Source organism: Pyxicephalus adspersus, chromosome 4, assembly GCF_032062135.1.
Source record: "Pyxicephalus adspersus chromosome 4, UCB_Pads_2.0, whole genome shotgun sequence".
Taxonomy (NCBI): domain Eukaryota; kingdom Metazoa; phylum Chordata; class Amphibia; order Anura; family Pyxicephalidae; genus Pyxicephalus; species Pyxicephalus adspersus.
Window position 1 is genome coordinate 10830451 of NC_092861.1, and position 16909 is coordinate 10847359.

The 16909-nt window shown below is 36.1% G+C and overlaps 1 protein-coding gene across 8 annotated transcripts in view; it reads left to right on the plus strand.

Moving 5' to 3' along the window:
- Positions 1-5255, plus strand: part of LOC140328057 (serotriflin-like) — a 42427-nt gene extending 37172 nt beyond the window's left edge. For all 8 annotated transcript variants that reach the window (XM_072407375.1, XM_072407372.1, XM_072407376.1 and 5 more), the window contains 2 exons: positions 2314-2402; positions 5008-5255. In XM_072407375.1, the coding sequence (XP_072263476.1) occupies positions 2314-2402; positions 5008-5150 (232 nt within the window). In that variant the 3' untranslated portion in view covers positions 5151-5255. The remainder of the gene's footprint in view (positions 1-2313; positions 2403-5007) is intronic.
- Positions 5256-16909: the final 11654 nt, after the last annotated feature.

Below are 16909 nucleotides of genomic sequence, written 5' to 3' on the forward strand. Positions count from 1 at the left end.
TATTTCCTGACCCGTGTCTTTTCAGAGTGCATAGAGAGCGTGCTGGCCCACTTCGAACAGGGACCTCAGCTCAACGTTGTTTATGAGCAATCACTGGAAATGTACAAAACCAACCTGGACCACCTGTTTATTCGGCTCACCAAGGTGCTAAGCCTGAATGTCTGGTGATAAGGAACATGGCCATGCCTGTTGGATTCAAAGCTGGTGAAGGGCTGGAGTACCTAATTCCTAATGTGCGGTGGGACATCATAGAAGGGAATTTCTACAACACCACTCCGGCAGATTTGCACAAATTTGATGTGATTGACATGCACTTCCACTTCCGCTTCGAGTTGCGCTCCAGGGTTAAAGATGACAACCACTCGAATCAGCTGGCTCATCAGCATTATACTTGCATCCTGATTGCTCATATCGCTCAAACCTAGGGCATGCAGCAGGAACAGCAGGAAGAGGAGGCGGTGGCTCTGAGACAGAGCATGGACAGCATTGGTAACTGGCATCTAAAGCTGGGTACTGGGCAGGCGGCAGCAGTAACAGCATAAGGAGGAGGCAGTGGGCCCTGAGACAGAGCAAGGAGGGCATTAGAGGTTGAGGCCATCACATATATAGACAGTGTAGAAGCTGTAGCTATTAGAGACATGAATGGATGAATGAGATTCCAGTCTGTCCCTACCTACTATGTAGCAAAACCACATAAAAGGGAACAGACTTGGCGGAATCAGCGGAGAAAGAAGACCCTGTTGAGCTTGAGTCTAGTCTGGCATCTAGTGCTGGGTACCAGGCAGTGGTCCCCGCTCCTGTGAGGCCTATATAACTTGTAACAGAGCTGTGTAACTGGCTAATTTTTTGACCGAAAGACACCCCCCCCCCCCTCGGGGACCTCTGCCTGTACTGCGAAGCCTGTGTATGTCTTGTAAGGGAACTGTGAAACCTGGTGGCTAATTTTTGGACCGGAGGAACCCCCTCGGGGCCCTCTCTGCCTCTACTCGGAGGCCTGTAAAAAATCCAGCATGTTCCCTTGACCACCCCATAAAATGGCCTTGCCAGCAACATAAAAAAACCTACCTTATTTTTTTTTATTTGTATACTGTTGTGCAAAGCTGAGGGAGTCTTGACATGTTTTTTTATTTATAGGTTGTAAATGCTCTACACAGTCCCGAAAAACAACCCAAAGTTTTTCCCTATTGACTTTAATGGAGTTCGAATTCGATGTTCGCTCACCTGAATAATTTTGCTCTATTTGACCATATAGCGGTCGAATCGAATAGTGAGCTATTTGACCAAAACTAGTTGTGTCCACAAACTTTTTACTATAAAGTGCAGGTTTTGTATGTTTGTTGAAGCTTTATGTATTTGTGCATTACATTGTTTATATATTTTTTTTATATATGTTTATATGTATGTTTCAAATACTTTTGAGACAATTGTAATCCCTGAAATGCTTCTAAGGTCCATTAAAAGCTTTAATAGCAATATCAAAAGTTCTTTCCCCTATTGCTTTCATTTGTGTAGTTGAACTTTTATTAAAGAAAATCTATTCAGATAAGATGATCAGGGCATTTATTGTTCTGTATCACAGGTAAAAATTATTTAGAACTAGAGTGCCATTTGTAACCTTGGCAACTCAGTGATAATTCAAAACATTTCTATGTAAGATCAAGATTCAGTAGATACTTCAGGCAGAGTTTGAAAAAGGTCTATCCCGGACTAACAAAATGTTGATCATCAAAGCCATTATAGTTATATGACAATGGCCTTTGTAGAGCACTGTGTTATATGGCGCCCCTGTGTTATATGTGAGCCCCTTTGTGGGACAGATGACATGTCTACAGACTTCGTAAAGCACTGCAAGATATGTCGGCAATATATTAATACTAGCAAATTATTAATATTTTGGCAAAGTCCTGTAGCAAAGTAACCCCCTAGCAGAGTGCTCTGGGAAAACCAGGCATCAGTTAGACTCCACGCCTCAGTTAATCCTGTGTCACTAGCAAGGGAGCATAGTCCTAACACGACCAAATGAAAAAGAAAGTGTGTGGAACAAGGGGTAAAACATTTTCTACATTCTAGAACGAGTCCAATTTAATGTAATTAACTACTACTAGATATACCATCATCTGGATAAATGAGACCCTTCACTGATGAAGACAGAAGAAAATATTGTGAGATATGATATTAGTAGTTCAGCTATTTGTGTAGTATTTTTGCCCTATGTTGATTAATTATTGTTTGGACCATACTGGCATTATTTTATTCTCTTTGTTTATGTGTGTATTTTTTTTAATACATTCAACTATTTTTTTTTTCTTACAGAGGAAATGAAAAAAAATTTATTAGTAGTCCTTATACTTCTGGAGAAAAGTGTGCCAATTGTACTGACCACTGCCTTAATGGCTTATGCAGTAAGTCTTTTTCTTTATTGAACACAGTGGAGTTGTTTTACTAGTGGAATTTAGGTTGTTCACCCACTAAGGTTAACTGTTAACTTGGAAGGGATAAATCACTTTTCTTAGTGAATGAGATGATAACTTACTTTTAAAAAAATAAACAGTCACCTGCAAAAAAAAAAAAAAAAAACATGCACATGATTAGATGGTTGGAATCTGCAGAGTCGCACCTAATTAGCTACGCTAGGTAAGATATCTCATGCAAGGGACTATTTTGGGAACAACATTTATTTCTGTAGTAAATCAACATAAAGAAAAAAATAAGGTTATTTGAAACAACTTTGTAACAACATTCATGCTTGTCCGTAGTATAGTATAAAGGTTCCTGTAGCAATAAACCATAATTGGTAAATTGGCTTACCATATCTTCCTTTCCTGATTTGTCTCCATATCAGTATACTGGAAGTTAGTCTCTGTCTTTTGACCTGCCCCATAATTAGATAATTTTTACTACCTTTTGTTATGACCTCTTATCACCTGGTCTGGTAACCATACTTCTAACAGCATGACAATATCAAGAAAGCATCAAGAGATGATACATCTTAATGCACCCTAATGATTCTAGCCCACTTACTTACCCATGCTTATACTTTCATTGCTCCCCCACTTTAGAGTGGGACTTCAGGATATGGGGAGCATTTTGTAGGCCTGAACACAAATATATTGTTGGGGAGGAGAAGGCAAAGTGCCACCTTCTGTTGGCAGCATTCAACACACACTAACTAGTGAATTTCGGAGGAAGGCAGCAATTGAGCATACATTAGTGATCATAACTTTGCTTGGATGATCCAATGTTAGTGCAATAAATGGGTAAGTGACCATATCTCGTTAGAGAATGTGAACATTCTTTTAGATAATTTTTTTTATTACATTTTATTTTTTTATTTACTAGTTTTCCTATGCACTGAACACATTTTATGTACATTTGGCTTAAATTAAATTTCCATCAGTCCCTCATCTTTACCCTCTGTCAATATTGGCACACACAACAATAGAGCAATTTCAGCTTTATGGGTATCAAAAACTCTTTTTCTAAGCCCCTCAGGCATCTTCATTGATTGAGCCATCATACACATCCACAAATCTGTTTTATGTGTGATCAGGCTTTGCTGGATCCCCATTATTAAAAAAACAGGATCTCTCAGTCACACCTTATTGTCATCCTATTGATTAAAAACCCCAGATTCTGATTTTCCTCCAAATTATATGATAAACCTAAGGATTTACTTACCTTTGACACACGCAGATATGTTATTGAATCATATTTTTCAATGAATACATGACCAAATATGGAAACAAAATATTTCATTTGTTTAACTTGGTTTTCTTCATCTACTCTTAGAACTTGTTTTACAATCAGACAATGTTTTGGATCATATTCATAAAAAGGTATTTGGAAATTTTAAAGGGTACACAAACTTTCAAGAACCACAGTATATACCATTAATAAGACAACAAGAAGGCGAGTAGTTAGCAGACAATTACAAGCATCTCTGACAGTCAGACATACTTGTGGCATACAGTGCACGCCATTTTAGAGTGGCCAGTGATAGGGAGATGTGTCACCAAATAAAGACATATCTTGCAAGATTTCAAATGTTACAAGTATTCTGCATGTGTCAGAGCTGGTCAGGTAGGGAATTAAGGGTATACTTGTTGCTTAATACCTAAAATCTGTAGATTATCTGTCCACAAACAATGCTCATGAGAAAGTTACTCTATGCCAACTTTTACAGTTAGCTTGCATTGTGTGGACTGATAGCTGGTAAACTCAACTGACAATCACAGCTCCTATCCCCACTAGCAACTAGAACTTATCAAAGTGGTTTTCAACCATATGATAATTATAGTTTTAGTTCCCAGATATCATTACATACGCAACACAGGTGTGTGTACCTGTTTAAAACTGTACTTTTCTGATACACTTATAATACTTAATAAACATAATAAAAAAGTAGGGTTGCAACAAAAATGTTGTACCAAATACAAGCAATTATTGGTTCCTAAAGATTCCTATAGGTATTGATGTTGCTAATTTTGGCACAGACATCTACTCTTTGCTGACCTCTGGTAATGAAAATTGGATTACCCTATTGTGACTTTTTCTGTTTTATTTACTGTATATTTTACTTCATTTCAGTTTAATGGAACAGCATGTATGTAAATAAATTGTTGCACAAAAGATGTAGGCATGTATGTAAAATAACAAATGGCACCATGCAGGGAAAAGTGACAGTGTCTCTGCAAAGGACTCCCTTCATTTTCATTGTCCATGTTTCAACTTGTCCATGTTTCCACACCATCTTACCTCCCAACAAAGGATGTGACCTCATCTGTTGAAGCAGACCTGAGTGCTCCTATGGAACCAAGAAAGAGACATCAAAGCTCCCTAAGGTTGTCTATACTGGTGATTTCAGTGCTGACTGCAAAAGAAAAGATTAAGTTAGGTGGGATAGAGTAGTGGTCCTCTGCAATGTCATTGTCATTTTTTCCTGCTTAATCAAGCTGACTGTGTCTTTAAGTGTACATTATAAATAAAATTGTACTTTGATGATTTCAGCCAACTACTGCCCCCATGAGGATTTGTATGATGAGTGTGGGGAATTGGTAGACATGTGTGATGAACCGGAAGAAAGTATGGAAGAAAGCCTCAGAGTTAACTTTATTTGTAAAGAAACCTGTGAATGCAAACGGAAAAAATAATTACCAATAGATATATGTTGTCACTAAAAGCAATACAACATTGTGTAAAACAAAAGGCAATATAATGGTACATGTATAAAAATAAAGTTGGAATGTAACATTAAACATTTGTGTTCTTGTTTGCCTTTAGTACCTTGTTAAAAATATGTAAAGATATACTAGAGCCTCTTATTTTTTTAATGTTATTGTTATTTTACAATTTATTTTAATCATTTTAAATCATGGATAATAAATACATAAAAATACATGTAGGCTGCCAAAATCTCACATGGTTTTAAAATAATAACACCTTCTAACATCACCTAAATATTTGTACACACAAGAATATTGAATAACTAAATCTTTGACTATCAGGATTTTAAAGGTACACATATTAGGTAACGCACTCTGGCCTTTGCAGCGCTGGGTCCCAGTTTCCAATCTCGGCCAGGACTGTAGCTGCGAGGGTTTCCTCTCACTTTCACTTCCCCCAAAATTCACATTAGACTGTAATAAATACATATGACCGTGATAGGGACATTATATTGTGAGCCCCTTTGAGGTACAGCTAGTGAAATGACTATGGACTGTTTAATGCTGTGTAATATATCAGCGCTATATAAATAAAATGTAAGAATATAAGTCGAAAATATATTTTGTAATACAAAATCAATAAGATAGTGTTGAAACACAAACAAATTTAAAGCCAGGGGAAAACAAATTTTCCACACCCCGTCTCATATTTAGAGTACTATGGACTGAGGGTTCAAAGAGTTGCTTGGCCACCCTCAAATAAAATTAGTATAAGGAAAAGAGGGATGAAAAGAGATAGTGGTTTTTTATGGCAAAGTCATAGATCTAAAAATCATTTATTCAACTTAATAAAATACACAATTCTGCAAACAGCATACAATTTTTAATAAAAAGCCAATACTGACATTTCTCGTCAGTTTTGACCAAACATTAGTTTTTAAAGATACTCTCATATGTTCAGAGTCTAGTATGTTGTAGATCAATTATGCCACACATAGTTAAAGTCTCTCCCAATGCGTTTCACTCTCGTAGGCTTCCTCAGAGGATTTTGAGACCCTAAAAAATATATGGATAAATATATATGCACACAATGGCCCTGATTTATGAAAGCTCTCCAAGGCTGGAGAGAATACACTTTCAGAAGTGAACTGGGTGATCCAGAAAACATTGAATAGATTTTTAAAAATCCTTTTCTATTTGCTAGCAAATGTTTTGAATCCTGGAGCAGATCCATTCCAGGTTTGCTGGATCACCCAGCTTCACTGATCAAAGTGTATTCTCTCCAGCCTTGGAGAGCTTTCATAAATCAGGGTCAATGATTCAGATAGATTACATAAATATATTTTCCACTAGGTATTGCACAGCGTTGACTTACTTGGTATATTGAGGGAAAAATAGAGAGTGTATTCCCAGTATACTTTGAATAGGAAATAACAGGGGGTGACAAGTTTGGAGGCTCTGTGATTAAACATAACAAGTACATATCCAATGTGATTATGGTAAGTATGATAGTGTCTTGATAGTAATCGCTAAATTAAATTAGATTTATCCTACTTGGACTGTATTTTATTGGTTAGGGATCTGTTGTTTTTCAACTGCTTATAGGCAAGAATGACATCTCACTGGATAACGTAATTAGACTGGGACTCATATACCTTATTGCTTATTAATTGGGGTAATCTAGAAATAGAATACCCAAAAAGAGATAAATTATAAAATAAAACATTAACCGGCCTACAGAAAATTGTTCATTGAATAACTTACTGTATTAAGCAGTAGGGGTTTATCAGATTTGGAAATGTTGAGGAAACAAGTTCCTTGTGGGTCTGGACAGAGAAAATATTTCATAAGTTATACTACAAAAAGTGAATTAGATGTAATATACAAAATATTCACAGGATGGTGTACCTTCAATATAAAAGTTTTAGATGACGGTGTTGTTGGCAGATGTTTGTACTTATATTCTAAAACGAAGTCTGTAAAAAAGTAATTCATAGTAATAGAATTACGTTTCACACAAGATAATTACCCATATGAATAACAACAGTTGAAAACATAGCTTAGAGATATGTGGTGCCTTATAAACAATTTAAGGGTCTTCCCATTTTGTATAGAAAGGTATACCAGATCGACCCCGATGGCAAGAAGAATTGTATGTTTGTTTATTCTAATTAAGGATCATAATTCAACTTATGTCTACTGATAAAGAAAAAAGGGGTGATTGCTTACAATTGCAAGATGTGGGGAAGGAAAAAGAAAGGATGACCTGGCGGCAGCGTTCCAAACTACGACCGACACTGTCTCCAGCCCGTCCTTAAATGAGTTAATGTCCAGGATAATTGAGTTGTACTGCGCATGTGGGAATTATCACGCATGCCCAGTAAAATTTTAAATGCATGACTGGATAGGGCAGCTTCCACCCATCCACCGTTTCTAAATAAAGCTACAGTATTTTTGAAGCCAGCTTAATGTGTTTATTCCACCCACACTGAGGGAAGGAATTCTATTAGGTGGTATTAGATATGTTAAACCCGCCTATTGCTGTGCGGGTTAAAATGTTTTAGTCTTTCCCATATAGGAGTTCAAATAAATGAAATTATGTTAAATCAACCTACTGCTGGGCGAGTTTATTTGTTTGTACTACTCCCATATTGCCTTCACTTGCTGGATGCCAGAGTGGACTCCGGACTAGCAAGTCCCGATCATCCAAAAGTGGATGATCAAGCGCTAAATGCCCCTACCATGTAGGGGATCCAGATCTCCGATTGCACCCTATAGGGGGTGCTCCCATCCCCCCTAAGGTTACTATGGTAAGGGGGAACAAAAACGGTTTGAAAAGATCAAGTTAATAAATATAAAGCAGTTACTTCAACTTATTGTGTAGTGGTTATTACATGATTGCATGATTATGAATGTAAATAATTGCTAGATTGTAAGTATATTTCAATGTTATGCATGATTGATAGGGTTGATTTGATTATGATTATTGATTATGAGTACAAGTTAATACTAGGTTGTGAATGTCTTGTAATAATTTGCATAGTTATAAATGAAATATAGTAGTTATAATAATAATAATTTGCATGGTTGTGATTAAAATATAGTGGTTTTATACAAAATGAGCCACACTTTTAGAGGCATCATCATATCAAAATGCATGATCATATCACATCATCAACGAACACAACATCATAGTAGAGCATATCAACATAGTAGAGAATATTCATTAAAAGATACATTTTGTACAGTATAATTAGATCTTTAACATACTTATTCAAAAGGAATATTAGCCTTGTATGGTATAATAATTACCAACACATCATGGAATCATCACCAATGTTAAAGATGCCTCATGAAATAGTAGTATATATAAAATCATAACATGCAAACGTGTCGTATATATACATTACAACCACATAATCATATATATCTCCATGTATTGATACATTAATCCTTCATAATTAGGATTGTTTCATAAGTTTGACTCAATTGACCTCTGCATATGGGCAAAGGAATAAAGAATAATGAATTCATTGAAAGAAAAATAGTGGATTAATAAGAATGGTTTAAAGGACAATATATCATTCTGTCCCGCTGGAATAGTGGCTTTGAGAATGGAAATCAACTTAGTTTCTGCTTGTAACAATAGTTTATTTAGATTCCCTCCTCTAGGGTTTGGAGCAATGTTTTCTACAACCGAGATGGAAATAACTGGATTATCAAAGTTTTGTTGTATTCCTACATGGAAGCTGATGGGGGTTTCCATTTTAGCTGTATTAATAGAATACACATGTTCATAAATTCTCTTCCGTAATGTCCTTTTGGTTTTACCCACGTAAAATCTTTTACAGATACAGGTAATCAGGTATACTACACCTGTTGCTGAACAATCAATATGGATTTTGACCCTACTTTATACTGTTGTTTGGTATTCTAGTGTAGTGAAGTGTAGTGACTAAAAACCAGACTATCTTTCAGGGAAGCTGATTACGTTATAGATGGGTATGGCTGTAGAAACTTGAATGTTTTTGGGTCTGACATTAGAATATGCCAGTGCTTTTTCAAAATATTGGAAATAGCTTTGTGTTGGTTATTGAACTTAGTAATCAACCTGACCTGTGTGTCAGATGTTTCCATTTTTGTGTGAGTTATTAGGGAGATATTGTCTTGTGTTTTTGCTTTATGATATGCCTTTTTTAAGAGACTTCTACTATAGCCTCTTGAAAGTAGTGTTTTTGTAAGCCTTTGGCTTCAGATTCAAAATCTTCATCTGTTGTACAATTGCGTTTAAGTCTGACATTTAGATACACAATGGCACTGTGCTGTGAAGAAGGGACTGGTGGGGCAGGGAGTAGCAAAGTAGCAAAAAAAAGAGGCAAAGAATTTGGTAAATTTTGTGGGGATGGCGTGGTGTTGGTATGGGTAGATAATTGTTCATTGATATTATTGTGTATTGGTTAGCTGTAATAGATGATAATGCATTAATGTTGGATTGTGTAATGACATCCCAAGATGTTGGGTGTTGATTGGTCTGATGAAAAATTGAAGTGAAAGAGGGTCTTCTTTTCACTTGGTCCAGTGAAGTGGGACTGGGATTACTTTGGGGTCTTTTAGTACCTTGGTGGATGTTCGGGACTGGGGTGTATTGAGGATGAAAGGAATTTGTGGTAGGTGATGTTGATTTTGGGGACGTGGATGTGGGAGCTTGGGGGAATGGGGTGAATACATTGGGTTACTGGGATGGATGATCAGACCATGGCCGGTGTGATGTAGAAGTGTTAGAATGGGGTGCTGATGATCATGGGCCTGTCCCTGAAAAGGGGGCTGGGGAAAAGGTGTGTCACTTGAATCCCATTTATATGCTCATTTCTTAGTAAACACCCACTTATCCTTTTAGAATTTAGTTTCTTTTTTATTGTAAAATTCATGTTAAATTTCTTCAGGTTTTTTTTTAAAGAACTATATCTTTGTTGAAAAGAAGAGGAGTTAGTGGTCTCTGTTTTAAGTGTAAATTTCAAATTTAAAAGCCACTATTGCACTGGAACTGAATGATATATCGTCCCTCAAACCATTATGTTATGAATCCACTATTTTTCTTCTATCAAGTCACTATCATACTTATAATCACATTGGATATGTACTTTTTATGTTTTATCACAGAGCCTCCAAACTTGTCAGCCCCTGTTATTTCCTATTCGAAGTATACTGGGAATACACTCTGTATTTTTCCTTCAATATACCAAGTAAGTCAACGCTGTGCAATACCTAGTGGAAAATATATTTATGTAATCTATCTGAATCGCTGTGTGCATAGACATTTATCAATGTATTCTTTAGGGTCTCAAAATCCCCTGAGGAAGCCCACAAGGGCTAAACGCATTGGAAGAGACTTTAACTATATGTAGCATAATTGATCTACAACATATTGAACTCTGAACATGTGAGACTATCTTTAAAAAAATAATATTTGATCAAAACTGAAAGAAATGTTGGTAATGGCTTTTTCCTAAAAATTGTGTATTTTTTTTGAGTTGAATAAATGATTTTAAGATATTTTAGGTTTATGACTTTGCCATAAAGAACCTCTATCTCTTTCATCCCTCCTTTACTTTGCTAATAATATTTGCCTAGGTAAATACCTGTAGGATTGGTTTTCTAGTGCCAAACAATTTGAAACTCTGATTACTTTACCATCCAATTACATGTAAGCAAACGTTCTTGCACATGATTGGGTGATATTTGCAAAGTGACCATTTACTATGATAAGTGAATTTTCCTTTGGAAGGTGATTCATTTTGTTAACAGCCTATATTTGTTTAGTAAATCACGCCCTATGCCAGAGATACTTCATTTCCTGTTTGCATACACACAGCCCAGCCCATAAAGGACAGATATAGTGATGTGCATTATTTACACACATATTCATAGTGTAAAAGTCCATGGTAATCCTTTCACTTTTCTGTATGTATGCCAAGTTTTCCTATTTACATGTACAGTTCAAAAATGTTCACTGTATGGCAGAAGGGTACAGATAGAGGAAATCACATTTACCGTAAACTGTTTAGAGCAGTGGTTGCTAACCAATGGTCTGCAAGAAAATGTTGGTGGTCCACGGGAAAATTTGGACATTATTTACAATTTTTATGTTTTATTAATATTAAAACATAAAATAATATTCTAATAAATTCTTATATTCTGAATGACAATTTTCTTTTTTATATTGCACTAAGTTCATGAACTGAAGTAGAGACAGAAAAACAAGGGAGGAGATAAGTACTAACTTTTAATGAAGCAGAGTGTTTTGTGTCATTCTTTAACCCTTTCTGACGCTTGTAGTCCCACAAATACTTCCATCTTGTTACAATCGGTAATACAATATTTAGTGACCTGAATACAGTTCCACTCATGGCACATGCTTTTTTTATCTTTATACCAGGTGTATCTTTATACCAGGTGTGACATATTAGAAAATGTTAATGTGTCTCTTATACCTGGTCCAAATGTCCAAGGAAAACTTTATTTGATTGCATTTGTAGACCCACATGAGACCCCTGCACAAGAAAACTTTTAAAGAATTCAATGATCAGCCAAAATCTTAAAACCACCACCTGCCTAATATTGGCTGCCAAAACATCTCTGACACATCAAGGCATGGATACTACAAAAACTTTAAAGGTGTCCTGTGGTATCTGACATCAAGACTTTAGTATTAGGTTGTTGAGGTCTTATATCATCTGCTGGCTTGCCTTATTCTCATACTACAATAAACTGTGTTTTCAGACACCTTGCTTCCTTTTTCTTTTGTACATTAGATGTATGTGGAAGGTGACCAGATGGATTTGCCTTCTAACCCTAACTGCCTTGGGGGGGGGGTGGGGGTCACTGACGCTAAGTTGATATATATTCAGTTTTTTGAAAAACAGCACACACACAAGCAACTAATATAACATACAAACGTGGATTTTTACATATATTCTTTGAAATGCTGATTCTAAACTGTTTTCTTTTTATATGTGTCTGTAGCCAAAATATTTTAGATTTCATGTCTTTGCAGCCACCGAGGCGAATAGGCAAAAAAATTATCTTGGAGAGAGTGAATAGGATAGGAGTTCCACTGGTTTAATTTGAAGTGTACAAAGACGGGTAATACAGCAATTTTAAAGCGGAAGTAAACTAAACAAAAAATTCACCTTTACTTTCGCAGATCCCTCAACCTCTCTGGAGGTTTCCTCAATCGGGCCCTGCGCTGTCCTAGAATTCTCTATCGTCCCAGTATAATAGAAGTGCCAGGCGCTGTCATCTTCTTTCCCCTTATTCTGCCTTCTGCCTATGTCACCCGATCTCACATTGCGCAGGCGCAGGATTTGGTGAAGTAGGAAAAAAGTCCTGATCTCACTGTGCATAAATTAGATCTCCATTTTCTTTTTCCTCCAATTGAAGAAAAAGCTCCTTCTGTGTATGCCTGATATATAAGGAAAACATCCTTTGTGCAAAGACTGTATGCTGTTAGTTCCATTGTGTAATAATGAATAGGAAGGTAGATGAATAGGTAAGTACTCTTTGTTATTAGCATTAATATTTTTATATTATTTCTATATTGTAAGGCTGACATTCTTCCCACTGGCCAGCTGAAAAACTACACTAATATTCTGTGAGCTGTGGAAATAGTAATTATTTAGGTCCATTTATGTTTGTTGACAGCTCATTTAAAATTATTGTGTTGGCTTAACATAGTACACATGAAGATAACACACAAGAATGTTTAAAAGGAATGAGAAAAGTGAATCTAGTCTTAACGTATTTTTTGTTATATTCATGTTCCATCTTGCCTTCTTTTCTTTTACCTATAAACAACAAGTTCAGATTTAGTAAAACAATTTAGGCTGTTCACTTGCCAATGTGAATTCTTTATTGCTGCCCAGTTTCCAAAAGAGGACATAGAGATACATGATAGTGGGTGACAATTATTACCAAATTGTGGTAGTAAAGTCGTAAATATGGCATGCAGATGATAAGTGGCACCCCTTATCTGTTTATGAAAGTTTGTTACAGTTTCTTTTTAACCACCTTGCCGTTAAGCCCGACCTTCGTTCGGGCACAAAAAAATTGCAAGGATGGTTAACCCCGAGATTTTTCCCATCCTTACTTACCTGGTCCCCCTGTGCTCATCCAGCGTCGTTTTCGTATTCCAGCGTCGTCCTCCGTCCAGCGTGTCTACAATTTAAAAAAAAAATTTCATGAAAAACAGTGGATCACTTTTGGTACAGAAATCTAGACCTCAGTGTAACGCTCAGGAGGTTAAAGAATTTTCCCTTTTAACTACCTTGGCAGTTCATTTCCAGCCAGATTTATATGTCTGAAAGCAGTACCTTGTTTTCCATGAAAATGTATTTTACAGTATAATATAATAGTATGAGTATAATAAAGTTTGAAACACAAAATCATGTCAAAATAATAAATTAAATCAATATTTTTAAAATTTTTTAAATAATGTAAGTAATAAAAAAACAAAATATTATACTCATACAATTATATTATACTGTAAGAAAGGTTTAGCTACCCCGAGTGTGACTCAGGGTTACCGCTTGGAAAAAAGACTAATATTTCCTTTTGTTTGAAGCACACCTTGACTATTGTTTTGTTTGATCTTTTATGATTGTTTCCAGTGACAGATGAATGCATAAATGCTGTATACACAGAACCATTCTGTTCTTTGGGGGGGGGGGGTGAATGAAAGTGGAGCACAGCACTAATTCCTGATCCATTGTTCATCAATTCATTGTGGTAGTATAATGAACGTTGTTCTAGGACCACTTTACAGATTTTGTGCCCCCAACAGACAATCATCTGACATCCGTATGTAGCCTTACTCTAGCTTTTAACTGCTCATAACAATATATTGAACTGTTGAACCTGTTGATTTGTCAATGGTGAAATTATTCTGGGTGCTAAATATTATATTAACCACTTACAAACACTAAACTTTCCTTCCTATCAAACCAGATTTTTTTAGTTGTGTATTCAAATATCTTTCCCTCCTTATCATTGCCATATGCATTATGTTGAGGCAAAAAAGATAGTGGTTTATATTTTAATGCATGAACATATAACAGATATCAATCTGTTGGGGAGTCCAGTAAGAAACTCTATCAAATGTCTTAGTGGTAAGTAGGCAAAAAAGAGTTCCAACATTGACTGATATTCTTGATCTGCATGTATGTTCTAGGTAAGAGTCTCAGAAAGTCTTAAGACCAATGTATAAGCATGGACGCAGGACAAATAGCATTTTATAATGAGCATAAAAAAGATGGACAATATATGTGCCATGTAATGGAGTAGAACTTAGCTTCCCTGTTATAAACATAGACATCTTTCATTAAATGACAAATCTTATTTAGCTCTTCAAGATGGCAGTATTAGAAACCTATTTATAATGATAATGATATGTTTTCCCCATTTGCAGTTTGTGTGGCACAGATCTTGGCAGTAAGGTTGTGCTTTCCATTATTGCCCTGGCATTGAGTTGGGTTATCTCTATGTATGCCATTACTGTTCTGAGTAAGTACGACTAATTGTGTATTTTACCAGTATAACTTTAACACATTGTTTCAGAGTATGCAAAATCAAATTATGTTCCAGCATGGCTGTGCCCTTGTAAATAAATCTGGCTCCATGAAGTCACGAGATAATATTGGAATGGAAGAACTTAAGTAGCTTACACAAATGCCTTACCTCAGCCTTACTGAACACCTTTTCAATGATCTTGAACAACAACTGTGAGCCAGATCTTCTCATTCTATATTAGTATCTGAGCTCACAAATGCTCTTTTGTCTTAATAAGGACAAATTTCCACAGATGCACTGCAAAATCTTGAGTGAAAGCAAACCTCATATTAGTATCCATGGTTTTAGAAGAAGATGTCCACCAATCCCAGATTGGTGTAATGGTTAGGACTATATAATGTAAATGTATGTTTGTTGAAGCTTTCTCTTTGGTATGTTTTTCATTTGTGCATTGCATTGTTTATATATATCTTTACTGCATTTCAAGATTATCGAGCAGAAGCCTTATTATTTCTGTAATGTATTACCTGCCACTAAGAAATAAATCCTAGTGATCATTTCTGTTCATTAGATGGTGCTGTTATTTCTAATATTTTTTTAGCAAGAAGCCCTTGCAGATAAGGGCCAGAGTGCTAGCTAGGGATGAGTGAGCAAATTTTTTAAATTCGGTCTTGAAGTGAATTAGCCCGTTCTCGCTTACCAAACATGTAGGCGAGAATGGTCTTTGTAAATTCGGCCGGCGAGACCAAATTATTGGGACCTGCAAGACCAACCAGTGAAGTGGAGCTGTCAGCTCTGCTCCTCTGATTGCAGTTGCAGTCCTGTACCATATAGAAACTCTATCCAGGAACACAGTGTGAGTCTGGCTGGCTGCTCATAAATGAATGCAGTGTGGGAAAAATCCTCTGATTTTTCTCACGGCTGCGTTCATTCATAAAGGCAAGATGCATGACTCACAATGAGAGGAGGAGTATTGCGGCTACATTTATGGATGCAGCCATGATATCTGTGGTAGCAGGAGAAATTTCTAAATGACCATAGTTTTATTGGTAAAAGATGCCTATTTAAAATGAAGTGTCTTATTTACACAGCAAATGTCCTATGGGTTTCTTGCTTCCCAATAGTTTGTTTCATGTATTTTATCCCCTCAGTGAATAATCCCTGGGCACTGCAGGTCAGAATGAGGGCTCGCTTATGAAGCAACCAAAAGAAGCCAGGGATGGTGGTACATATTTAGATATACAGTATACCTATATAGACACGTAACCAAAAACAGACATATTTGGCAAGATTTTGGTACTTAAAGAAGTTGCAAGGCCCCACACACAGTCTCCAAATCAGGAATAAACCTTTAGTCTATATGGACTGTTTAAACGTTTATAAATGTCCACATGGCCCCTATTGCTTTTATGTAAGTTTGTAAGAGTTTCTAGGAGTTTAAAGCAGGCATTTAAAACATATATTAATGTCTGTACATGAAAGCATTTTTAAAAGATTATAAATGCTTGCAAACATTTAAAATGCAGCAGGAAGCCTTCTTTTATCCGCTCATAAAAATACCTCCTACAAACGGCCTGGTATAGACTAGTCCACTGAAATGCACAAGAATTTTAAACATGGGTATTTAATTGCTCAGGATGAATTCTGGAGAAACAGTCCATGTAGACTAAACCTTAGTGATAGAGAAAGAAGTGGAGGTCAGGTGGGGTGAGGTATGATGGGGAGTGTTTGGGCCTGTGCAATACCAATGTCATTTTTTCCTGCTAAGGCAAGGTAACAAGTTTTTCTTTAAATGTACACCATAATAAAGGAAAAAAATTGGTTCAATGATTTCAGCTAACAACTGCCCATATAAGTATGAATATGATGAATGTGGGGAATTAGTAGACTCATGTGGTAAGCTAGAAGAAAGCATTGCAGAGGACTACAAAATAAAGAATATATGTAAAGAAGCCTGTGAATGCAAATAGAAAAAAAATTAACCATAGCAATATATTGTCAATACAATCAATAAAACATTTGTGTTTTACAACTTCTGTGTAAAACAGAAGAAAATAAAATGGATACATATAAAAGAAAAAAGTTGGAATGTAACATCAAACGTCTGTGATCCTCTTTGGCTTTAGTATGTTGTTATAGAATATATAAAGGTAATTATTAGAACCTCCTATAATATTTAATAT